This window comes from Nerophis lumbriciformis, linkage group LG29 (assembly GCF_033978685.3).
Source record: "Nerophis lumbriciformis linkage group LG29, RoL_Nlum_v2.1, whole genome shotgun sequence".
Taxonomy (NCBI): domain Eukaryota; kingdom Metazoa; phylum Chordata; class Actinopteri; order Syngnathiformes; family Syngnathidae; genus Nerophis; species Nerophis lumbriciformis.
Window position 1 is genome coordinate 3,935,659 of NC_084576.2, and position 26,140 is coordinate 3,961,798.

The 26,140-nt window shown below is 40.3% G+C and overlaps 2 protein-coding genes across 4 annotated transcripts in view; one reads left to right on the top strand and one right to left on the bottom strand.

Annotated features, from left to right (window-relative positions):
- Positions 1-23,328, top strand: znf839 (zinc finger protein 839). 2 transcript variants are annotated; one of them, XM_061925200.2, is made up of 10 exons: positions 1-1,530; positions 6,723-7,601; positions 7,660-7,770; positions 7,830-7,952; positions 8,139-8,231; positions 8,483-8,629; positions 8,695-8,799; positions 22,536-22,602; positions 22,682-22,901; positions 22,971-23,328. In XM_061925200.2, the coding sequence occupies exons 1-10, from the start codon at positions 598-600 to the stop codon at positions 23,326-23,328; spliced, it is 3,036 nt and encodes a 1,011-aa protein (XP_061781184.1). In that variant the 5' UTR covers positions 1-597. The 2 variants fall into 2 exon arrangements, with proteins under 2 accessions (XP_061781184.1, XP_061781183.1); XM_061925199.2 differs by having other exon boundaries at positions 2-1,530; positions 22,536-22,617.
- Positions 23,329-23,406: 78 nt separating this feature from the next.
- The window catches only part of cinp (cyclin dependent kinase 2 interacting protein), a 37,515-nt gene continuing 34,781 nt past the window's right edge, over positions 23,407-26,140 (bottom strand). Inside the window, exon 5 of one of the 2 annotated variants that reach the window (XM_061925206.1) lies at positions 23,407-23,674. In XM_061925206.1, the coding sequence (XP_061781190.1) occupies positions 23,451-23,674 (224 nt within the window). In that variant the 3' untranslated portion in view covers positions 23,407-23,450. Of the gene's footprint in view, positions 23,680-26,140 lie in introns of both variants that reach the window. The other variant, XM_061925207.1, reaches the window with a different exon arrangement.

A 26,140-nucleotide genomic window follows, 5' to 3' on the forward strand; every position in this document is an offset into this window, starting at 1 on the left:
TCACCTTTTCCTCGTTCTATTTTCGCTCCGTGCCACCATTGGAAGAGTAACGTTTGCCATTCGCTGCCTAGCTCGGTGGTTTTAATGAAAGGGACTTTGAACCAAATACGGCATTAGGTGGAAGGAATTGCGAGAAACGCAAGCGGGAGCTCGTGGAAAACCAGGAGAGTGGACTCCTGCTTTGAAAAGAGTTACAGTCCCAGTGTATGCGGACTCGGATCACGTGGTCGCTGGCGCATTGACCTCACTTGTATGTTTTCTGTCGAACTGTTGTCATCGGGCGGATAAGTCGCGTCGTTAGAGAGGCGGGGAGTTTGGCGAGTGGACGAAGGAGTTCAGTCCGGCGATCCAGTGCGGAGGTCGGCCTCCCAGTCGAGCTCGGCGAAGGCTAAGCTAGGCTAGTTGAAAACTCCTCCGAGCTTCCGTCATCTCCCGCGCTTTCTCTTCGTGTTCATGTTGTTGTCCGCCGCGCCGACGCCTTTTCAACCTCCCTTTCCACACGAGCAATCGTCTATTTTGCCCAATTGATTCCCAATTGCGTTCGGTTGGAGCCACACACTCGTTAGCCCGCCGAGCCGATATAGCCGCGCAGTCAAAATGGCGGACAACGGCGACGATAGCGGTTCGAGCAGAACAATAACAGCCGCCGAGACGCCGAGCTCCTCGGCTGCGGACTCCACACAGCCCGAGGATGCCGCGCTGCCGCTCCCAGCAGCCCGCGGAGGAGACGCCGAGGGAACGGAGGACGGCACCGACGAGCACAGCGTCCAGCGCGGGAACAGCTCGGACGCAATGTCGGGCGGACATGAGGTTCATCATGATGAGGTTCACCGGGATGATGAGGAGGCGCAGGCAGGGTCCGACACTCAGCTGGTGGACTTCCTGCACACCTGCCCCGAGGAACAAAGCATCCTGGTGGGCACGGACTTCGCCAGCTTGGGTCCGGACATGAGCAACACCACCATCATCTATGTCCAGCCGGACGGCAGTCTGGTGGAGGGCTCCGGGCTGACCCCGGAGGAGCAGAGGTCTCTCCTGGAACAGCTCACCAAACAGCAGGTCGTCCAGGTGTCGGACTCGGAGGCCGCCCAGCTGCTCCAGCAGAGCCAGGCGGTCAAAGGCAGCCCGCCGGTCCACAATGCGGCCCTCAACCCCAGCCAGCTGCAGCAAGTCATCAGCCAGGTGACCAAGTCCCAGCAGGTAGTCCAGACCCCCCAGCAGATGGTCAAGCAGGTGGTCCAAGTCCAGGCGAGTCCCCAGAACCTTTCCCAGCAGATAGTCCAGACCCCCAAGCAGGTGGTCCAAGTCCAGACGAGTCCCCAGAACCTTTCCCAGCAGGTAGTCCAGACCCCCCAGCAGACGGTCAAGCAGGTGGTCCAAGTCCAGACGAGTCCCCAGAACCTTTCCCAACAAGTAGTGCAGACGGTCAAGCAGGTGGTCCACGTCCAGACCAGTCCCCAGAACCCTCCTCAGCAGATGAAGACCGTGGTCCAACAGGTTGTAGCGCAGAGCGGGGGCAGCGTCCAGAAGGTGAGCTAGACCTGAACATCCTACTTGACCGCAAACATTCATCCCTTCCTGCTGTTGGGCTTCTCTTGATTCCATCAATCCTTAAATGAGTAAATAATACGCTTTTATTTAGTTGCAATTGTATTTTTATTTTTTTTATGGACATACCAGTTACATTAGACAAATGCACATTTATATATTATTTATTATTGTATTTATTTTTATGGACATACCAGTTACATTAGACAAATACACATTTATGTATCATTTATAATTTTATTAATTTATTCGTTATGGACATACCAGTTACATTAGACAAATACACATTTGTTTTATTTATAGTTGTATTTATTTATTTATTTGTTATGGACATACCAGTTACATTAGACAAATACACATTTATGTATTATTTATAATTGTATTTATTTTTATGGACATACCAGTTACATTAGACAAATACACATTTTTGTATTATTTATAATTGTATCTATTAGTTATGGACATACCAGTTACATTAGACTAATACACATTTGTTTTATTTATAATTGCCATATTTATTTATTTGTTGTGGACATACCAGTTACATTAGACAAATACACATTTATGTATTATTTATAATTGCATTTATTTATTTGTTATGGACATACCAGTTACACACATTTGGACACACATTTATGTATTTTTATTTAAATTGTATTTATTTATTTGTTATGCGCTGCTTTAAGTGTTAGATCAAGAAAATGCTCATTTTCAACCCTTAAGGCTCCAAGGATACTGAATACATGCCAAAATCTACAACACATGCCTCACCAGTGATAGTAAATACAAGCTAACATAAGTTAAGAAGGTCAACAAAAGGGTACCGTAATTAAAAGACACATGAAAGGTAAAGATAGTAAATCAAAGGTCAAAGATGATAAATCGAAGTAAAAGAAAAGGTCAAAGAAGGAATATAGAAAGTACAATAAGATAAAACAAGGTAAAAGATGGTCCAAGAAGGGAAATGGAAGGTACAAGAAGTTTAAAATAAGACTAACAGAAGGTAGATAAAAGGTAACTAGTATGTAAATACAAGGTCATGAGATAAATAGAAGTAAAAGAAGTGTAATAGAATATAATCAAAGATAATAATAAAAAAAGTGAAATAGAAGGTAAAAGTTACCTAGTGCATAAAATGCAAACTAAGTTAAATGGAAGGTAAAGATGGTCAAATAAGGTAAACAGAAGCTAAAAGAAGATGAATTGAAGGTAAATAAAAAGTTAAATAGATGGTGAAGAGTGTCAAATAAGTTAAAATGTCAACTGAAGCTAAAAGAAGATGGATATAAGGTAGATAAAAGGTAGCTAGAAAGTACATAAAAGGTAAACAAAGTAAATAAAAGGCCAACCAGGTAAAATAGATGGTCAAATAAGGTCAACGAAGATAAATAGACGGTAGATAAAAGGTAGCTAGAAAGTACATAAAAGGTCAACAAAGTAAAATAGAAATTAAATCAAAGTTAAACAAGGTAAAATATATGGTGAAAATGGTGAAATAAGGTAAACAGAATCTAAAAGAAGATGAATAAAAGGTAGCTGGAAAGTACATACAAGGTCAACAAAGTTAAATAGATGGTGAAGATGGTCAAATGAGTTAAAATAAGGTAAACCAAAGCTAAAAGAAGATGAATAAAAGGTAGCTAGCAAGTACATAAATGGTAAACAAAGTTAAATAGATGGTGAAGATGGTCAAATGAGTTACAATAAGGTAAACAGAAGCGAAAAGAAGATGAATAAAAGCTAGCTAGAAAGTACATAAAAGGTAAACAAAGTTAAATGGAAGGTAAAGATGGTCAAATAAGTTAAAATAAGATGAATAGAATGTAAATAGAAAGTAGATAAAAGGTAAACAAAGTAAAATAGATGAAGATGGTCCAATAAGGTAAACAGAAGCTAAAAGAAAAGTAATAAAAGGTAGCTAAAAAGTACATAAAAGGTAAACAAGGTCAAATAGAAGGTAAATAAAAGGTATAGAAAGTGAAGAAAAGGTCAAAGAAGATAAATATAAGTAAAATAAAAGATACCAAAAATAAAATAAAAGGTCAACGACGTTCAATAGAAGGTAAAGATGGTCAAATAAGGTCAACAGAAACTAAAAGAAGATGAATAGAAGGTAGATAAAAGGTGGTTAGAAAGTACATAAAAGGTAAACAAAGTTCAATAGAAGGTAAATATAATCAAACCATTGTATTCTGTTTTTATTTACGAATTACACAACGTGCCAACTTCACTGGTTCTGGGTTTTGTAAAATAATGGATGTATGAATAAAATAATGAAATATAAATAAAATAATGGGTAGATTAATAAAATAATGAAATATTAATCAAATAATGGATAGATAAATAAAATAATGAAATATGAGTAAAATAATGAAAGATGATTAAAATAATAGACGGATGAATAAAATAATGGATAGATTATTAAAATAATGGACAAATGAATTATGAAAGCTGAATAAAATAATGACAGATGAATAAAATAATGGATAGATGAATAAAATAATGAAAGATGAATAAGATAGTGGCTAGATGAATACAATTCTGAAAAGATGAATAAAATAGTGGCTAGATGAAGAAAATTATGAAAGATTAATAAAATAATGGACGGATGAATAAAATAATGAAAGATTAATAAAATAAGGGATAGATTATTAAAATAATGAAAGATGAGTAAAATAATGGATAGATGAATAAAATAGGTAAATGAATACAATAATGAAAGATTAATAAATTAATGGATAGATTAATAAAAAAAATTGATAGATTATTAAAATTATGAAAAATTCATAAAAAATGGATAGATTATTAAAATAATGACAGATTAATACAATAATGGAAAGATGAATAAAACAATGAAAGATCAATCAAATATTGAAAGATGAATCAAATAATGAAAAATTAATCAAATAATGGACAGATGAAAACAATAATGAAAGATTAATAAACCCACAAGTCCCGCCGCGTCCCGGCAGTGTCCGGGGGTGCCTGACATGTCCACAGCTCACCCAGCAAAGTCGCACTGTGAGTGGGGGGAAAAGTTGGAAAAGTGAAGAAAATTCCCGAAAAAGTTCAAAAATCACACCCAGGTTTGAGTCCCACAAGTCCCGGCAGTGTCCAGGGGTGCCTGACATGTCCACAGCGCACCCAGCAAAGTCGCACTGTGAGTGGGGGAAAAAGTTGGAAAAGTGAAGAAAAGTCCCGAAAAATGGATAGATTATTCAAATAATGAAAGATTAATCAAATAATGGATAGATTATTAAAATGATGGATAGATTATTCAAATAATGAAAGATTAATCAAATAATGGATACATGAATACAATATTGGATAGATTATTACAAACCCAAAAACCAGTGAAGTTGGCACTTTGTATAAGAATACAATGATTTGCAAATCCTTTACAACCTTTATTCAATTGAATAGACTGCAAAGACAAGATACTTAATGTTCGAACTGGGAAACGTTTATTGCAAATATTAGCTCATTTGGAATTTGATGCCCGCAACATGTTTCAAAAAAGCTGGCACAAGTGGCAAAAAAGACTGACAAAGTTGAGGAATGGTCATCAAACACTTATTTGGAACATCCCACAGGTGAACAGGCTAATTGGGAACAGGTGGGTGCCATGATTGGGTATAAAAGCAGCTTCCATGAAATGCTCAGTCATTCACAAACAAGGATGGGGCGAGGGTCACCACTTTGTGAACAAATGCATGAGCAAACAGTTTAAGAACAACATGTCTCAACAAGCCATTGAAAGGAATTTAGGAATTTCACCATCTATGGTCTGTAATATCATCAAAAGGTTCAGAGAATCTGGAGAAATCACTGCACGTAAGCAGCAAGGCTGAAAACCAACATCGAATGTCCGTGACCTTTGATCCTTCAGGCGGTACTGTATCAAAAAGCGACATCAGTTTGTAAAGGATATCACCACATAGGCTCAGGTACACTTCAGAAAACCACTGTCAAAAGTTGGTTGCTACATCTGTAAGTGCAAGTTAAAACTCTACTATGCAAAGCAAAAGCTACAACACCCAGAAACGCCACCGGCTTCCCTGGGCCCCGAGTTCATCTAAGATGAACTGATGCAAAGTGTAAAAGTGTTCTGTGGTCTGACGAGTCCACATTTCAAATTGTTTTTGGAAACTGTGGACGTCGTGTCCTCCGGACCAAAGAGGAAAAGAACCATCCGGATTGTTCTAGGCGCAAAGTGTAAAAGCCAGCATCTGTGATGGTATGGGGGTGTATTAGTGCCCAAGACATGGGTAACTTACACATCTGTGAAGGCGCCATTAATGCTGAAATGGACATACAGATTTTGGAGCAACATATGTTGCCATCCAAGCAACGTTATCATGGATGCCCCTGCTTATTTCAGCAAGACAATGCCAAGCCACGTGTTACAACAGCGTGGCTTCATAGTAAAAGAGTGCGGGTACTAGACTGGCCTGCTTGTAGTCCAGACCTGTCTCTCATTGAAAATGTGTGGCATATGAAGCCTAGAATACGACAACGGACTGTTGAACAACTTAAGCTGTACATCAAGCAAGAATGGGAAATAATTCCACCTGAAAAGCTTAAAAATTGGTCTCCTCAGTACCCAAATGTTTACTGAGTGTTGTTAAAAGGAAAGGCCATGTAACACAGTGGTAAAAATGCCCCTGTGCCAACTTTTTTGCAACGTGTTGCTGCCATTAAATTCAAAGTTAATGATTATTTTCAACAAAAAATTTTGTTTCTCAGTTCGAACATTAAATATTTTGTATTTGCCGTGTATTCAATTGAATATAAGTTGAAAATGATTTGCAAATCATTGTATTCTGTTTTTATTCACAAATTACACAACGTGCCAACTTCACTGGTTTTGGGTTTTGTAAAATAATGGATAGATATGAAAGATGAATAAAATAATGAAAAATGAATACAATAATTAAAGAGGAATAAAATCATGAAAGATGAATCAAATAATGGATAGATGAATAAAATAACGAAAGAAGAATCAAATAATGAAAGATGAATACAATAATAAAAAATTAATCAAATAATAGCTAGTTGCAACCCTAAAAGGATTGCCATGATTTAGCAGGAAGTCCCGCCTACTTGCTATATCCAAAGCATGGTCGAGATTCCAGCTAATGTTCTGGGAGTCACATTTTCCTTCTTGTCCGCAGTCGGAACCGGTCAGGATCCAGGTCCAGGCTCCTCCTAAACAGGAAGTTAAGGTCTCCACCAATGGCAGCGCTCAGATCTTTCACATCCAGCCAATGGTGGGCCAGCAGGGCCAGCAGTTGTTCCTGCAGCAAAACCTGGGAGACCCCCCCATCCAGCTGCTGCTCCAGAGTCCCGGGTCGCTGCTCCCGCTGGTCCACAAGCTGCCGGCGCAGACGTCCTCCGCCGTGGTTGCTGCTGCGCCTCACAAGCACGTGTCTTCCCCCGCCAAGACTCCGCCCACCCCTACCGCCAAATTTGCAAGTGTGTCTCTGATCAAAACCCCTGCAAACAGCACAGTGGCGACCCCCGTCAAAAGTCCACTTGGTCCGGCAAAGACCGGCGATCCAGTCCCCGCCCAACATGTGGGGGCTCCGCCCCCGGCGGCCAAGGATGGCGAGAAAGAAAAAGTGAAAAAGAGCAAGAAGAGAGACAAAAAAGCTGCCAAAGTCCAGACCAGGTCTGGTCGGGTGTCCAGACCTCCAAAGTATAAAGCCAAGGACTACAAGTTCATCAAGACCGAAGACTTGGCTGAGAGCCACCAGTCGGACTCTGACGATTACTCTGACATGAGTATGGAAGAGGAGGAGAGGAAGGACAACTCCGCCCCTGACGCCGCCATGTCCCTCACCTACGGCCACAAGTCCCGGTCCCACCGCTGCCAGACCTGCGACAAGGCCTACATCGGCCCCGGGGGTCTCAACCGTCATTACAAGCTCAACCCCAGCCACGGGGAGCCGTCCTGCGACACGCCGCACCCCCTCAGCGACGACGAGCGATCGCCGGGTCCCGCCGAAGAAGAGCCCAGCGAGGAGAAGGCTGTCGTCGTGGCTACCAGCAGGGTAGGAACCTGTTGCTAATTGTTAGCGCCGCATGCTAATTACCTCATTGTCCCCTCAGGACCCGCTCGCTTCCGGGGGATTCCGAGGCCTCCACCACCGGGGTGTCGGCAGGCCCCGGGGGCGGGGAAGGGGAAGGGGACGAGGACGACCATTGGGACCGCCCACCAAGGTAACGCTGCCGTCTCTGGAATGATTTGACCCGGACTCTAAAACTACTTCCTGTCAAAGTTCCCTCAGGTGTCGGGCGGGCTAATCAGGAGGGGTGGGCGCCGCGGGCGGCCACCCAAGCTCAGCGTTGCCATGGCGACTGCCGAGCAGCAGGTGGAAAGGAGACGAGAACGACTGCAGGAGGTTGGACCTCAGAGTCACCTGGTTGCCCTCCCAAACCTGTTCCTTGACTCTCTCTCTCTCTGTGTGTGTGTGTGTGTGTGTGTGTGTGTGTGTGTGTGTGTGTGTGTGTGTGTGTGTGTGTGTGTGTGTGTGTGTGTGTGTGTGTGTGTGTGTGTGTGTGTGTGTGTGTGTGTGTGTGTGTGTCAGCTTGTGGAGCAGTGTGAAGACGAGGAGCTGATGGACATTGTTCTTCCTCGTTTGACCAAAGTCTTAAGTGTCTGGGAAATGCTGCTGGCCAAGGTACATACATGCAGACATACATACACACACACAGACTTTGAGGTTATATTTAGGGAGGCACCAAAGGAGCTCCGCCTCCACAAGCCCAGAAAGCGAACATGGCGTCCAAACAAGTTGTTTCCAACTCTTGTCATTTATATCTCACTCTGCCGCTAAGGCTTCTGGGTAATGTAGTTACCAGCGGACCTCCAGGACTAAGCTTGAGTCCTGAAAGAGGCCACGCTACACATCTCGGGTCTTGTCGCCTCCAGGTGGAGCGCGGCGGTCCGGCTCGCAGCTATTTCCCCGATATCTACCGAGAGTTTGAGTCCCTGCAGGCGCAGGTGAGGCAAGCCGCCCAGGATTACATCGTGGCTCCGGTGGGCGGGGCCACACCCCTGGAGATCAGGAACATTGAGGTGAGCATCTCTGGCGGACACCAAGTCACAAGGAGTCCAACTCTAATGCTAATGCTAACTGGCAGGTGGCCAGATGTCTAGGCATCCTGGATGAGGTGAACAGGATGAAGGTCCTTCCCGGAGCTAGTCCCAGTCCCAGTGTCAGCAACAAGAACAGCCGATACTTGGAGGTAATATATATTTTTGGCTGCCTTCTGTATCGTAAAAAGCGGCTAACACCAGGTGGCTAACAAGGTTTTTGCCAAGGTCTTTGTTTCTGATGGCGAGCTAGCAAAAGTAGGCAAGACAACTTAATTTATATAGCCCGTTTACAACTATTTTTGAATTGGACCAAAGTGCTTTACAGGTTAAAAAGCATAGAGCAAAAAACTAAACAAAACAAACAAAGGACATAAACAATGCATAAGCTAAACAAGATAGTGCAAAAGAAATACAGTGAAAGGGTTCGGATAAAAAGTAAAATTGCAAGATAAAAATAATGAAATAATAAAAGTGCGACAAATTGGGGGGAAAAACTCAATCTAAAGCGTGGGGGGGGCGACTAGAAATGGTGGCCTAGTGGGCGGGCTCAGCTCTCAGGTTAAAGGCCAGCAAGAAGAGATAGGTCTTAAGAAGGGTTTTGAAGACCCCCAGGCTCTGGGCTGACCTAATGTGGAGGGGAAGGCTGTTCCAGAGCTTAGGGGCGGCAACGGAGAAGGCTCTGTCCCCTCTTGTCTTTACCCTTGATCTGGGGACCGCCAGCAGCAGTTGGTCAGCTGACCTTAGGGCTCTAGACGAGGTATGATGGTGCAGAAGCTCGGTCAGGTATTGTGGGGCCAGGCCATTTAGAGATTTAAAAACAATTAAAAGTCATTTAAAATCAATGCGGTGACGGACAGGGGGCCAGTGGAGTGAGGCAAAGTATGTAAAGACAAGATGAAAAAAAGGGAGATGGATCAGCCCGCCCACAAGCAGGAAAGTGGAACATGTATTCACCCAAAAGGGATTGTTGATGTTGTTGTTGTTGTCGGAGAGGACATATGAAGTACACCTACTTAGCATTGTACACCAGGAAAACTCTGATATTTGGATCTTGATTTCTCAGTCACATTTTGGTGCTGAAAGACACAACATCCCGGATGCTTGCAGTAGTTTGTTTCACGTTGTCTTCATGTTCTAAATGATCACAACATGAAATGTCCATTATTCATCATCAAGAATGTAAATGGTAAATGGGTTATACTTGTATAGCGCTTTTCTACCTTCAAGGTACTCAAAGCGCTTCGACACTAATTCCACATTCACACACTGATGGAGGGAACTGCCATGCAAGGCCCTAACCACGACCCATCAGGGGCAACGGTGAAGGGTCTTGCTCAAGGACACAACGGACGTGACAAAGTTGGTAGAAGGTGGGGATTGAACCAGGAACCCTCAGGTTGCTGGCACGGCTACTCTCCCAACCGCGCCACACCGTCCCCGAAGATCATATCCATCATCAAAAATATAACATTCATGAGGAAAAGATAATATTGTATTCATAATTATAAGGATTAAATTAGATTCTTGATGAAATATATAACGTTATATTCATAATCAAAATGATAAAAGTACATTAATGACAAATATAAAGTTATATTCATAATCAAACATTTAAAAACATATTAATAATGACAAATATTAAGTTATATTCATAATCAAAAATATAAAAGCATATTTATAATGACACATAGTTCATAATAAAAAAATATATTAATGACAAATATCAAGTTATATTCATAATCAAAAATATAAAAGCATATTAATGACACATATAAAGTTATATTCATAATATAAAAATATGTTAATGACAAATATAGTTATATTCATAATCAAAAATATATTAATAATGACAAATGTAAAGTTATATTCATAATCAAAAATATAAAAGCATATTGACAAATTTAAAGTTATATTCATACCGGTAATCAAAATATAAAAACATTCTTAATGACATTTTCATAATGAAAAGTATAAAAGCATATTAATGACAAATAGTTATATTCATAATCAAAAATATATTAATAATGACAAATATAAAGTTATCTTCATAATCAAAAATATAAGAGCATATTAATGACAAATATAAAGTTATTTTGATAATGAAAAGTATAAAAGCATATTATTAATGACAAATAGTTCTATTCAGAATCAAAAATACAAAAACATGACAAATATAGTTATATTCATAATCACAAATACAAAAACATAATAATGACAAATATAAAGTTCTATTCAGAATCAAAAATACCAAAACATGACAAATATAAAAGCATATTAATAATGACAAATATAAAGTTAAATTCATAATCAAAAACATATTGACATTCATAATCAAAAATATAAAAACATATTGACAAATATTACGTTATATTCATAATCAAAAATATAAAAGCATATTGACAAATATAAAGTTATATTCATAATCAAAAAGATACTTATTTTTATAATCAGTTATATTTATGAAGAAAAAGTTATATTCAAAGAAATGCCATTTTATTTATAATCACAAAGACAAGACTGTATTCATGTTAAAAAAGATACAATTATTTTCATAATCAAAAAGTTATTTATGATAAAAAGCTAGTTATATTTGAGGTTATATTCTCAGCTGCATTTGGGCGATAGGCAGGGTACACCCTGGACAAGTCGCCACCTCATCGCAGGGCCAACACAGATAGACAGACAACATTCACACACTAGGGCCCATTTAGTGTTGCCAATCAACCTATCCCCAGGTGCATGACTTTGGAGGTGGGAGGAAGCAGTCACGGGGAGAACATGCAAACTCCACACAGAAAGATTGAACTCAGGACCTTCATATTGTGAGGCACATGCACCTTGTGCCACATAGTTATATTCATAATCAAAAATATAAAGTTATATTTAGGATGAAAAATATACAATTATATTCATAATCAAAAAGTTTATTTTTATCATGAAAAATATACAATTATTTTCTTATGTTAAAAAATATCTTGTATTGATAATTAGTTATTTATGATTCATAATCAAAAAGTTAGTCTTATTAATGTTGAAGAATATAAAGTTGTATTTATGGTGAAGAATATAAAGTTGTATTTATAATGAATATGAGTTATATTTATGATGAATAAAATAGTTATATTTATGATTAAGAGATTTATTATAAAAAAGAGTTATATTTATAATAAAAAAGGTACCGTAGTTGTATTCATGATGAATACGAGTTATATTTATAATCAAAAATGTAGTTATATTTATCAATCAATCAATCAATGTTTATTTATATAGCCCTAAATCACAAGTGTCTCAAAGGGCTGCACAAGCCCCAACGACATCCTCGGTACAGAGCCCACATAAGGGCAAGGAAAAACTCACCCCAGTGGGACGTCGATGTGATTGACTATGAGAAACCTTGGAGAGGACCGCATATGTGCGTAACCCGCCATTTATGATGAATAAGATAAAGTTATATTTATAATCAAAAATGTAGATATATTTGTGATGAAAAAGTTATATTTATTATCAAAAAGGTTGTTAAATTTATGATAAGAAAGTTATTTATAATCAAAAAGGTAGTTATATTTATTATCAAAAAGGTACCGTATTTTTCGCACTATAAGCCGCCCCGGGTTATTAGCCGCACCTTCAATGAATGGCATATTTCAAAACTTTGTCCACCTATAAGCCGCCCCGGACTATAAGCCGCGCCTACGCTGCGCTAAAGGGAATGTCAAAAAAACAGTCAGATAGGTCAGTCAAACTTTAATAATATATTAAAAACCAGCGTTCTAACAACTCTGTTCACTCCCAAAATGTACGCAAATGTGCAATCACAAACATAGTAAAATTCAAAATAGTGCAGAGCAATAGCAACATAATGTTGCTCGAACGTTAATGTCACAACACACAAAATAAACATAGCGCTCACTTTCTGAAGTTATTCTTCATTCGTAAATCCTTCGTCTTCGGTGTCCGAATTGAAAAGTTGGGCAAATGTGGGATCCAAAATGGCCAGTTCCGTCTCGTCGAAGTCATCGGAGTCAGTGTCGCTGTTGTCCAGCAGTTCTGTGAATCCTGCCTTCTGGAAAGCTCGGACCACAGTTGTGACCGAAATATCTGCCCAGGCATTTACGATCCACTGGCAGATGTTTGCGTCGTCTGGCGCTGTCTCCCTGTCTTAGTGAAGGTGTGTTCGCCTTCTGTCATCCATTGTTCCCACGCAGTTAGCAGTCTAGCTTCGAATGCCCTGTTGACACCAATATCTAGCGGCTGGAGGTCTTTTGTCAATCCACCCGGAATGACGGCGAGTATTGAATTAAGCGCGTAAGCGTGTCTCTTAATGTGATGTTATGAGCTAGCAAATATAACAACTACACTACCCAGCATGCAACGATAGTTACGAGCATGCGCGGTAGCCCTGAGAAGCGTTGTTGTATGCTGGCAGTTAGAATGTGGTTATGAGCACGCTGTGAGTAAACGTTGAGAACTCAGTTAACACGCCTCGTCTGCATTATTTATAATTAGACAGACAACACACTTAATAGGAGCCATTTTGGGGTCTTTACACAAACACACAAATGGAAATGAAACGTCACATATCCCAGCATGCACCGCGCGCTTCTTCTTCTTCCGGGGGCGGGTGGTTGCTTACAGTAGAAGAAGAAGCGCTTCCTGTTCTATGGGGGCGGGTGCTTACCTTGACGGTTGCTTGCGTAGAAGAAGAAGCGCTTCCTGTTCTACCGGGAAAAAAGATGGCGGCTGTTTACCGAAGTTGCGAGAACGAAACTTTATGAAAATGAATCTTAATATTTATCCATATATAAAGCGCACCGGGTTAAAAGCCGCACTGTCAGCTTTTGAGTAAATTTGTGGTTTTTAGGTGCGGCTAATGGTGCGGAAAATACGGTAGTTATATTTATGATGAATAAGATAGTTATATTTATAATAAAAAAAAGGTAGTTATATTTATGATGAATAAGATAGTTATATTTATAATAAAAAAGGTAGTTATATTTGATGAATAAGATAGTTATATTTATAATTAAAAAGTGTTTTGAGATTGTTCATAGTCAACAAAATACATCCTATGTCATTAGTGATACTAGACTGATAACAATCATTCAAAGAAACCATGTGGAGGACTGAAAAAACAATTTAGTAATCAACCAACATCACACTATTCACTACAGGAATTTACACTTCCTGTGTGACTGCCCGTTGTGAGTCTAAATGGAATGTCCAGGGTGAGTGGAGTGTGGGGGTGTTGGAACGCTTCCAATCAGATGACAGATGGTGTATGGAGAGGGTTATATGTTGCCCATCCATTGTCAATGGGGGGAAATCTCGGGAAAGGGAAAATATGTTTTATGTTGGATATATGTGGAGTAGTGTGTGGATGGTTGAAAGGTTGAAATCGGGTTTAAAAAATGAGAAATTTTCTCATTCATTTGAATGGGAATTTGCTGGAATTTTTTAAAATATTGATCCTAAGACAATTGTCCTAGATGATATGAATGGGTTGGTGTTGGAATTTTTAGAATCGGTTGAGAACTGTTGACGTAGTAACAGTTTGAATCGAGAATGAGTATTTCGGAATTCCTGGAATTTAGGGTTAAATGGGAGTTTGTACAAAAAATAAAAGAAGGATGTTTGTTGTCCCAACTAAGAGGCATGTTTTGATGGTGGAATGGTTGAAAAATGTGGACTGAAACTTTCCAGAAAGAGGTGGAAATAGGGTTTTGGAAAACTGGAAATCTTGGCAATTCCTGGAATTTTTTGTGGGATTATCAGTTTATCAAGTTTGTATATTTCCCTGTCATTGTCAATGGGGGGGGATTCTTGGAAAACTTTGAATCCTGGGTCATCTGGGCTATTTGGGAAGGTGAAGTTTTGTAGCTACCCGAGCCCAAACGTTTTGATTCTGGAACATGGAATGAAAACTGGGAGAAGATGAAGAAGTTGAATATAAAAGATGAATTGTTGTAGAATTTTACGTAACTCTAAACTGTAATACTACAGTGTACTAGTGTACGACTGTGTGGCTAGTGTACTACTGTGTACTAGTATACTAACGTGCACTAGCATACTACTGTGTACTAGCATACTAACGTGCACTAGCATACTACTGTGTACAAGTGTACTACCGTGTGCTAGCATACTACTGTGTACTAGTGTACTACTGTGTACTAGGGCTGGGCGATATAGACGAAAAAGTATATATCTCGATATGTTTTTGCTTGAACTCGATATTCGATATATTTTCAGGTGAAAGTATACAAATAAAGATATTAATTTTTAAGCAAAATTCAGTGAATTTGAAGTGGGTGACAACTGCACTGTAAACAGTCAGTGGCACTCTTATTTAACCCAGTTAGTCAAGATGGGTATTAACAGCACAGAAAATAAACTGTTTAAGTAGCACAGAATTACATAACATAAATAAAATAGAAACATATTCTTTCTACGTAAAATAAGTAACATAGCTGTGCAAATAATACAAATTGTATCAAACTCTGATAAAAAAATAAATTTGCAGGCAGGCACTTTTTAATTCCCAGTCGATGATGTAATGGACTGTCACACACGTAAGGTTCTGGTCAGCGCCAAGTAAGTGACTTGACTTAATTGTGCGGCTATGATCTTCCTCACTCTGGCAGCATTTCTCGTGCCAAATATGCCCGGAACAGTTTGGATTTGGGCTTACATGGTAAACAACTCAAATGTACAGGTAAAAGCCAGTAAATTAGAATATTTTGAAAAACTTGATTTATTTCAGTAATTGCATTCAAAAGGTGTAACTTGTACATTATATTTATTCATTGCACACAGACTGATGCATTCAAATGTTTATTTCATTTAATTTTGATGATTTGAAGTGGCAACAAATGAAAATCCAAAATTCCGTGTGTCACAAAATTAGAATATTACTTAAGGCTAATACAAAAAAGGGATTTTTAGAAATGTTGGCCAACTGAAAAGTATGAAAATGAAAAATATGAGCATGTACAATACTCAATACTTGGTTGGAGCTCCTTTTGCCTCAATTACTGCGTTAATGCGGCGTGGCATGGAGTCGATGAGTTCCTGGCACTGCTCAGGTGTTATGAGAGCCCAGGTTGCTCTGATAGTGGCCTTCAACTCTTCTGTGTTTTTGGGTCTGGCATTCTGCATCTTCCTTTTCACAATACCCCACAGATTTTCTATGGGGCTAAGGTCAGGGGAGTTGGCGGGCCAATTTAGAAGAGAAATACCATGGTCCGTAAACCAGGCACGGGTAGATTTTGCGCTGTGTGCAGGCGCCAAGTCCTGTTGGAACTTGAAATCTCCATCTCCATAGAGCAGGTCAGCAGCAGGAAGCATGAAGTGCTCTAAAACTTGCTGGTAGACGGCTGCGTTGACCCTGGATCTCAGGAAACAGAGTGGACCGACACCAGCAGATGACATGGCACCCCAAACCATCACCCAACCATGCAAATTTTGCATTTCCTTTGGAAATCGAGGTCCCAGAGTCTGGAGGAAGACAGGAGAGGCACAGGATCCACGTTGCCTGAAGTCTAGTGTAAAGTTTCCACCATCAGTGATGGTTTGGGGTGCCATGTCATCTGCTGGTGTCGGTCCACTCTGTTTCCTGAGATCCAGGGTCAACGCAGCCGTCTACCAGCAAGTTTTAGAGCACTTCATGCTTCCTGCTGCTGACCTGCTCTATGGAGATGGAGATTTCAAGTTCCAACAGGACTTGGCGCCTGCACACAGCGCAAAATCTACCCGTGCCTGGTTTACGGACCATGGTATTTCTCTTCTAAATTGGCTAACCCAAAAACGCAGAAGAGTTGAAGGCCACTATCAGAGCAACCTGGGCTCTCATAACACCTGAGCAGTGCCAGAAACTCATCGACTCCATGCCACGCCGCATTAACGCAGTAATTGAGGCAAAAGGAGCTCCAACCAAGTATTGAGTATTGTACATGCTCATATTTTTCATTTTCATACTTTTCAGTTGGCCAACATTTCTAAAAATCCCTTTTTTGTATTAGCCTTAAGTAATATTCTAATTTTGTGACACACGGAATTTTGGATTTTCATTTGTTGCCACTTCAAATCATCAAAATTAAATGAAATAAACATTTGAATGCATCAGTCTGTGTGCAATGAATAAATATAATGTACAAGTTGCACCTTTTGAATGCAATTACTGAAATAAATCAAGTTTTTCAAAATATTCTAATTTACTGGCTTTTACCTGTATGTTTTATCCAGGCGCATACATTTGTCCAAATGTGGCCAAATAGACGCATTGTGGGTTACCAGGACGTCGTCTACATCGCTAAAAGAAACATTTAAGGAAGAGAATCCCTCTGCCATCTTCCACTAGTTTTTTTTAATATATAAATCGCCCGCTTGAACATTGTCATCATTTGGGATGTCTGTTGTGATTTCATTTCCTGGTTCCATTACCCGCCCAATCCTGCCTCTGATTGGCCTGTCCCTAATAATCTCAACTAATCGTCACTCGTCATAGTAAACAACCAACCAATCATGGATGTTCTTATATATGTCTTGGAAGGGGAGGGGTTTAGTAGCCCATGAGAGGGAGTGGGGAGCGGCGGAGAATCAAGGAACACAACAAATAAGCGGTGTTTGGTCATTTTAACGTGAAATAAATTATATCGATATCGCAATATTTTCTTAATTCATATCTTGTTTAAAAATATATCGATATATCTTACAAACTCGATATATCTCCAATCCCTACCATGTACTAGCATACTACTGTGTGCAATAGCGTACTACTGCATCAAGTCATAAAAATGGGGTCCCACTTTTTTGTAAGCGTTTTAAAAACAAATGATAAATGTATGCATTATCCTGTTATATCGCACATTCTATATTGTGTTTTGGAAAAAGGTTGTCATAAACGTTACTTAATTCATTAAAAAAATAATACTAAATAAATCAAATTTTTATGCATATGTAAACTTATTCAGTTATAAACATTCATTCACTTTCTTCTTTCCTTTGTGGATCTAAACTTTACCGCTGCCGGTATTTTTTTCTATATTTTCATTTAACAAGTTGTAGGTGTGTTTATTTCAGTAAAAAGTGTTTTGCTTCGGTCATGAAATGATGATGCCAGGACATACATGCATATGACACATTTCATTGATTATTCTAACCTGTATGTAGATCATTTCTGTCGTTTAAAAACCGCCACATCCACACTTTCATGGCAAATAATGCCAACAAACTTAGAATTTGGCGAGTTAGTTTCAATGTCATTTAATACTATGGACTGGACTCTCACAATATTATGTCAGACCCACTCGACATCCATTGCTTTCGGTCTCCCCTAGAGGGGGGGGGTTACCCACATATGCGGTCCTCTCCAAGGTTTCTCATAGTCATTCACATCGACGTCCCACTGGGGTGAGTTTTTCCTTGCCCGTATGTGGGCTTTGTACCGAGGATGTCGTTGTGGCTTGTGCAGCCCTTTGAGACACTTGTGATTTAGGGCTATATAAATAAAGATTGATTGATTGATTGAATACAGTGGCCTCTAGCATTTCATCTCTGGCTTTCTGATGGCCATAAGCTGTGTGTTCCCCTTTAAGAATGGCAATATATGGGGTGAGTGACGTGTGTAAGTGAGTGGGCAAGTTAGGAGAGGGAGCGCTAGCATGTTCAGGAGTGTTAATAGCATGGTGGATGTCCGCTTGGCTTTGTGGAAAACATAAATAAAGAGTTGTAACAAATCGACGGCCTCGTCATTCCGACCAATGAGCGGAACTGTAGGGACTAGAGATGCGCGGATAGGCAATTTATTTCATCCGCAACCGCGGCAGAAAGTCGTCAACCATCCGCCATCCACCCGATGTAACGTTTGATCAGAACTGCATCCGCCCGCCATCCGCCCGTTGTTATATATCTAATATTAATTAAATAAAAAAAAAAAGGGTGAAAACTACGCGAATTGCACCTTGTGCAGACAAGATTTTTCGATCAGACACGGAGGAATTAGTGATGTAAAAGACCACGTTGGGACAAAAGAACACAAGTCTAATGCCGTTGCTAGCGATACAAGTGGAAAACTTTCAACGTTTTTCGTCGCCCAAACAGATTCTTTGGATGTGATAAATGCCGAAGTTTTATTTACGGAGGCAATAATTGAGCATGGACTTCCAATCGCACTGGCTGATCACATGGAACAGTTAATAATGTAATGCAACCTTTAAAAATCATTACGCGGTGATCGCGATCCCAAAAATAAACTTTTCTTGCATGATAATGTCCAGAAAAATTCGCTTTATATTACTATAGAGTCCTTTTAACGAATGAGTTTGATGGTTTATCACAAACCTTAAATGAAAGAAGTCCTTTGTTCTCCTGCAGCATGGCCTTGCTTCGTGTTTGGTGCGCCATCCTGTCGGCTGTATTTCACAGCAAGACATACTGTTAAAAGTGTTTATACTATTTATACTTTCAATTAACAAATTGAAGTCTTGTGAAAGGTTGACAGGATAACTGGCATTAACTGTCAAAATAATTTCAAACTATTGAAGTTAGCTTACAGAATAAACATGTCAATCAACCCATATGATTTTTGCTGTAATATTTTTGTTTTGAAAAGTCACTGTGACTGATAGAAAAGTGATGGTTTTAGCAACATTTTAACCTGTCTGAATGCTAATAATCATTTTGCGAGCAAGCAGGTAAGCTGCGCGGGCGGAGCGCGCGGAGTGACCCATGTTACGAGCCCCCGGCCACGGGGGTGGCGGGCAGGTAAGCTGCTTACCTGCTGCGCGTGACGCCGGCCGCGGCGAAAGCGGACGAGGCGGGGTGTCGGTGCGGTGGGCGCGGTAGTGACCCTGGACGTGCGTCGGGCCCTTCTCGCGGATCGCCTCAGCTACGGCTCCCGGTGGGGCCCTCTCGGGGGAAGGAGCCTCGGTCCCGGACCCCGGCGAGGCGTCCCTCCGCTCCGTAAAAGTGTCCATCCCTTTTTTTTTTCTTCTTCTGTTGTGGCATATGCAGCAGGTGCCTGCTCGTTTTTCGTATGTGGGTAACAACATTTAACTATGTATATATATTTCCCAATTGGTTTAACTGCCACCCGCAAAAAAAAAACAAAAAAAAAAAATCTAATTAATCCGCCCGACCCGACCCGCGAGCGGATAAAATCTTATTTATTTAAATTTCATCCGCCCGATCCGCGGATAATCCGCGGACTCCGCGGTTGTGTCCGCAAACCGCGCATCTCTAGTAGGGACCCAAATTGGAGGGTGTTTCTTGGTGCCTGGTGAGGCTGGATCTTTGAAAATCAGTGTACCTGGTCGTATAGGTGTTTCTCTTAGTCCGTTTACATGGCGTGCAAAACATCTTTCCATCGTCACTTTTCATTGATGCTTCGCTTCTTGGCTTTATTGCTTGCCATGACCAAAACAATAACATGGGGGGAGTCCTAATACCGGAAATGCAGTATTTGTGATGGATAAAACTTTCGGCGAATCAAAATTTTAAGAACTTGTACCGGAAAGTTAATTACTTTGAAGTCGACCAATAAAAACGCAATACACGGGCACGGAAATTTGACTCTGCAAATATAAACAAAACATTGTTTTGACACGGAGAAGGCAGGGTCGGTAAAAAAAATAAAATAGAGAAACCGTGTCCCGGGGGACAGGCAGACTTCCGAAAATGCTCGTCCTTTCTGATTTCAATGCGTAAAGAGACACAAAAAGTGCGTTAACGCCAACACTGACTGTGTACTAGTGTACCGTATTTTCCGCACTATAAGGCGCACCGGATTATTAGCCGCACCGTCAATGAATTACATATTTCATAACTTTGTCCACCAATAAGCCGCCCCGGACTATAAGCCGCGCCTACGCTGCGCTAAAGGGAATGTCAAAAAAACAGTCAGATAGGTCAGTCAAACTTTAATAATATATTAAAAACCAGCGTTCTAACAACTCTGTTCACTCCCAAAATGTACGCAAATGTGCAATCACAAACATAGTAAAATTCAAAATAGTGCAGAGCAATAGCAACATAATGTTGCTCGAACGTTAATGTCACAACACACAAAATAAACATAGCGCTCACTTTCTGAAGTTATTCTTCATTCGTAAATCCTTCGTCTTCGGTGTCCGAAGTGAAAAGTTGGGCAAATTTACGATCCACTGGCAGATGTTGGCGTCGTCTGGCGCTGCCTCCTCGTCTTAGTGAAGGTGTGTTCGCCTTCTGTCATCCATTGTTCCCACGCAGTTAGCAGTCTAGCTTCGAATGCCCTGTTGACACCAATATCTAGCGGCTGGAGGTCTTTTGTCAATCCACCCGGAATGACGGCGAGTATTGAATTAAGCGCGTAAGCGTGTCTCTCAATGTGCTGTTATGAGCTAGCAAATATAACAACTACACTACCCAGCATGCAACGATAGTTACGAGCATGCGCGGTAGCCCTGAGAAGCGTTGTATGCTGGCAGTTAGAATGTGGTTATGAGCACGCTGTGAGTAAACGTTGAGAACTCAGTTAACACGCCTCGTCTGCATTATTTATAATTAGACAGACAACACACTTAATAGGAGCCATTTTGGGGTCTTTACATAAACACACAAATGGAAATGAAACGTCACATATCCCAGCATGCACCGCGCGCTTCTTCTACGGGGAAAAAAGATGGCGGCTGTTTACCGTAGTTGCGAGACCTAAACTTTATGAAAATGAATCTTAATATTTATCCATATATAAAGCGCACCGGGTTATAAGGCGCACTGTCAGCTTTTGAGAAAATTTGTGGTTTTTAGGTGCGCCTTATAGTGCGGAAAATACGGTACTACTGTGTGCTAGCATCCTACTGTGTGCTAGCATCCGTGTGCTAGCATCCTACTGTGTGTTATCATACTAGCGTGTGCAGTGCCGGCCCAAGCCTCCATGGGGCCCTAAGCAAAATTTGATTTTGGGGCCCTCTATTTCTGCCAATAATATTGATTGTTGATCATTCACACACCTACTATAAACTCATTGCGGCTCTGGCAGTGTTGTTTACATGATCCTATTGTCAGCCTGGCATGTCTTTACAAATGACATGTCATTTATAAAGATATGGGGGTGGCCCAGTTAAGAACATAAATAATACCAATGAATGAACGAATGATGTCCAGAGTACCACATATAGTTCCTAATCTTCAAATGTAGAAAACATTCAGCTACAAGAGTGGCCTGGGGTTGAACAGTCCAAGTGATAAAGCTTTGTATTTACAGTAAAAGTGTCATCTTGTCTCATCAGTCTTGTACATATTAGTCTTTAATTACTAGTTTATATTTTTAGTTAATTGTTCATATTTAATGTTTACTTTGTACAAAGAGAGCACAGTTTACTGAAGTTAAATTCCATGTGTGTTAAACATAACTGGACAATAAAGCTGATTCTGATTCACTTTATTATTTTTGGTAACAAAAACCTGAAACAGCAATGTGCAAAAATGTTGACCTAAAATTGTGTTTTTGTACAATAATATATCTTTGATCATTTAGAAATCATCAGTCAGACTCCTATATGCAAAAAATAAAAAATAAGAATTTTTTGTTAATTGCTTTTGGGGGCCCCCTGGTGGCCGCGGGGCCCTAAGCAAGCGCTTAGTACGCTTATGCCTTGGGCCGGCTCTGAGCGTGTGCTAGCAGTACTCTGCATGATATTGTATGGACAGTAGAGAAAGGTGGATGGACTTCCATGGTCTGTCTTGTCTCGGTCTCTTTGGTCTTCATCCCTGAGGAACGTTGCATCATGACTGCCATCTCATGGACTGGATGTGGACTTACACAAAACATGTCAACATGTGTGGGAGAGGGAGAAGATGTGTGTGAGCCAATAAGGTTCCTCTGTGATGATGTCATTTGTTTGCTTTTCAGAACTCCAAGATGCTTCCTCCTTCCAAGCGCTTCAAGATGGAGAACAGCGCTCCTCTGCACCACAATGGTACTGACACCACAGGTACTTGTCGCCCTCGTTGTCACGCACAACCTTTGCTAGCCGCTCACCTTCTTCATCTGTGCAGGTGTCAGCCCCGTTACTCCACCCCCGCCCGTGGTCACAGCGCCGCCAGCTGTGACTCCGCCCCCTAGTGTGGTTTCGCCTCCGCCAGCTTCGACTCCAACTCCTAGCGTGGTCTCAACTCCACCAGTTGTGACTTCACCCCCACCAGCTGTGACTCCGCCCCCTAGCGTGGTCGCAGCGCCGCCAGCTCCGACTCCACCTCCACCTCACGACTCATCCTGGTGAGGTTCGCTTCCGATGAGCTGACGGTTCCTGGCAGGTTTCTGATGTCTTGGATTCTTATCTTACAGCTCCACCGGGCCTGAACAGGCTCCTCCCCCTGCCACGCCCATGGAGGTGACTGCCGGTGAGAATGAGGAGGCCCCGCCCACAGAGGAGGCAGATAAGTCAGCCTGGACAGTCCAGAACGTGAGCCAGACCACCTCAGAAGACCCGACGGAGTCCTGCCAGACCAAAGAACTGGAAGAGGGCGAGGAGATCTACATCCAGACCGAAGGCATGACGGTCCAGCTGGCGGAGCCCGGACAAGAAGGCATCGTCATTGTCAACGGCCCCGACGGGACCACCATGCACATCCAGACCCCGGAAGGCGTCCCCCTGGAGGCGGTCCAGGCCCTGCTGGGCATCGAAGGCTCCAAAAGCACCTGAGAGGTCACCTTGAGTTTGGACTTAATTTATTTCATCCTGGGTGTGGATGAGATCATGTTGATATGTAGATAAGACTATTTTATTACCTTTTATTACTTCCTGCTTTGCAATAAAAGTCCTCCTCAAAGAGCACGCCTCTTCCTGCCCCTCACAGCGCCCGGTGACCCGTCTCCAACAACATGGCCTCCAGCGCCACTCTGCCCGCCGCCGCCATCTTGGGCTGGTGCAGCCAACACGACAGGTAGACCAGGCTCAGGTCCGGGGTCGCACTGTGGGCCACTTCCTGTTGGACCATGCGCTTCACACGCAGCTCCTCGCTGAAGCACCTCAGCAGCACGCCGCTCTGCTGCTCTGGAATAACAACAACAATACTAGTTGGAGTATTTGTGTAATACCAGTAGTAGTACTCAAAACAACAATACTACTTCATACCAGTAGTAGTACCACCAAAACAACTACAATACTACTTCATACCAGTAACAGTACTCAAAACAATACTATTATACTGTACATACTACATATTAGTAGTACTCAAAACAACAATAATACTACTTCGTACCAGTAGTAGTACTCAAAACAATACTACTTCATAACAGTAGTAGTACTCAAAACAATACTACTTCATACCAGTAGTTGTACTACCAAAACAACTACAATACTACTTCATACCAGTAGTTGTACTACCAAAACAACTACAATACTTCTTCATACCAGTAGTACGACTACCAAAACAACACTACTTCATAGTAGTATTACTGAAAACAACTACAATACTATTTCACAGGAGTAGTAGTACTCGAAACAATACTACTTCACAGAAGTAGTAGTACTCGAAGCAATACTACTTCATACCAGTAGTAGTACCACCAAAACAACTACAATACTACTTCATACCAGTAACAGTACTCAAAACAATACTATTATACTGTACATACTACATATTAGTACTCAAAACAATAATACTACTTTGTACCAGTAGCAGTACTCAAAACAATACTATTATATATACTACATATTAGTAGTACTCAAAACAACAATAATACTACTTCGTACCAGTAGTAGTAGTAGTACTCAAAACAATACTACTTCATAACAGTAGTAGTACCACCAAAACAACTACAATACTACTTCATACCAGTAACAGTACTCAAAACAATACTATTATACTGTACATACTACATGTAAGTAGTACTCAAAACAACAATAATACTACTTCGTACCAGTAGCAGTACTCAAAACAATACTATTATATATACTACATATTAGTAGTACTCAAAACAACAATAATACTACTTCGTACCAGTAGTAGTACTCAAAACAATACTACTTCATAACAGTAGTAGTACTCAAAACAATACTACTTCATACCAGTAGTTGTACTACCAAAACAACAACAATACTACTTCATACCAGTAGTAGTACCACCAAAACAACTACAATACTACTTCATACCAGTAACAGTACTCAAAACAATACTATTATACTGTACATACTACATATAAGTAGTACTCAAAACAACAATAATACTACTTCGTACCAGTAGCAGTACTCAAAACAATACTATTATATATACTACATATTAGTAGTACTCAAAACAACAATACTACTTCGTACCAGTAGTAGTAGTAGTAGTACTCAAAACAATACTACTTCATAACAGTAGTAGTACCACCAAAACAACTACAATACTACTTCATACCAGTAACAGTACTCAAAACAATACTATTATACTGTACATACTACATATAAGTAGTACTCAAAACAACAATAATACTACTTCGTACCAGTAGCAGTACTCAAAACAATACTACTATATATACTACATATTAGTAGTACTCAAAACAACAATAATACTACTTCGTACCACCAGTAGTAGTAGTAGTAGTACTCAAAACAATACTACTTCATAACAGTAGTAGTACCACCAAAACAACTACAATACTACTTCATACCAGTAACAGTACTCAAAACAATACTATTATACTGTACATACTACATATAAGTAGTACTCAAAACAACAATAATACTACTTCGTACCAGTAGCAGTACTCAAAACAATACTATTATATATACTACATATTAGTAGTACTCAAAACAACAATAATACTACTTCGTACCAGTAGTAGTAGTAGTAGTAGTACTCAAAACAATACTACTTCATACCAGTAGTAGTACCACCAAAACAACTACAATACTACTTCATACCAGTAACAGTACTCAAAACAATACTATTATACTGTACATACTACATATAAGTAGTACTCAAAACAACAATAATACTACTTCGTACCAGTAGCAGTACTCAAAACAATACTATTATATATACTACATATTAGTAGTACTCAAAACAACAATAATACTACTTCGTACCAGTAGTAGTAGTAGTAGTACTCAAAACAATACTACTTCATAACAGTAGTAGTACCACCAAAACAACTACAATACTACTTCATACCAGTAACAGTACTCAAAACAATACTATTATACTGTACATACTACATATAAGTAGTACTCAAAACAACAATAATACTACTTCGTACCAGTAGCAGTACTCAAAACAATACTATTATATATACTACATATTAGTAGTACTCAAAACAACAATAATACTACTTCGTACCAGTAGCAGTAGTAGTAGTACTCAAAACAATACTACTTCATAACAGTAGTAGTACTCAAAACAATACTACTTCATACCAGTAGTTGTACTACCAAAACAACTACAATACTTCTTCATACCAGTAGTACGACTACCAAAACAATACTACTTCATAGTAGTATTACTGAAAACAACTACAATACTATTTCATAG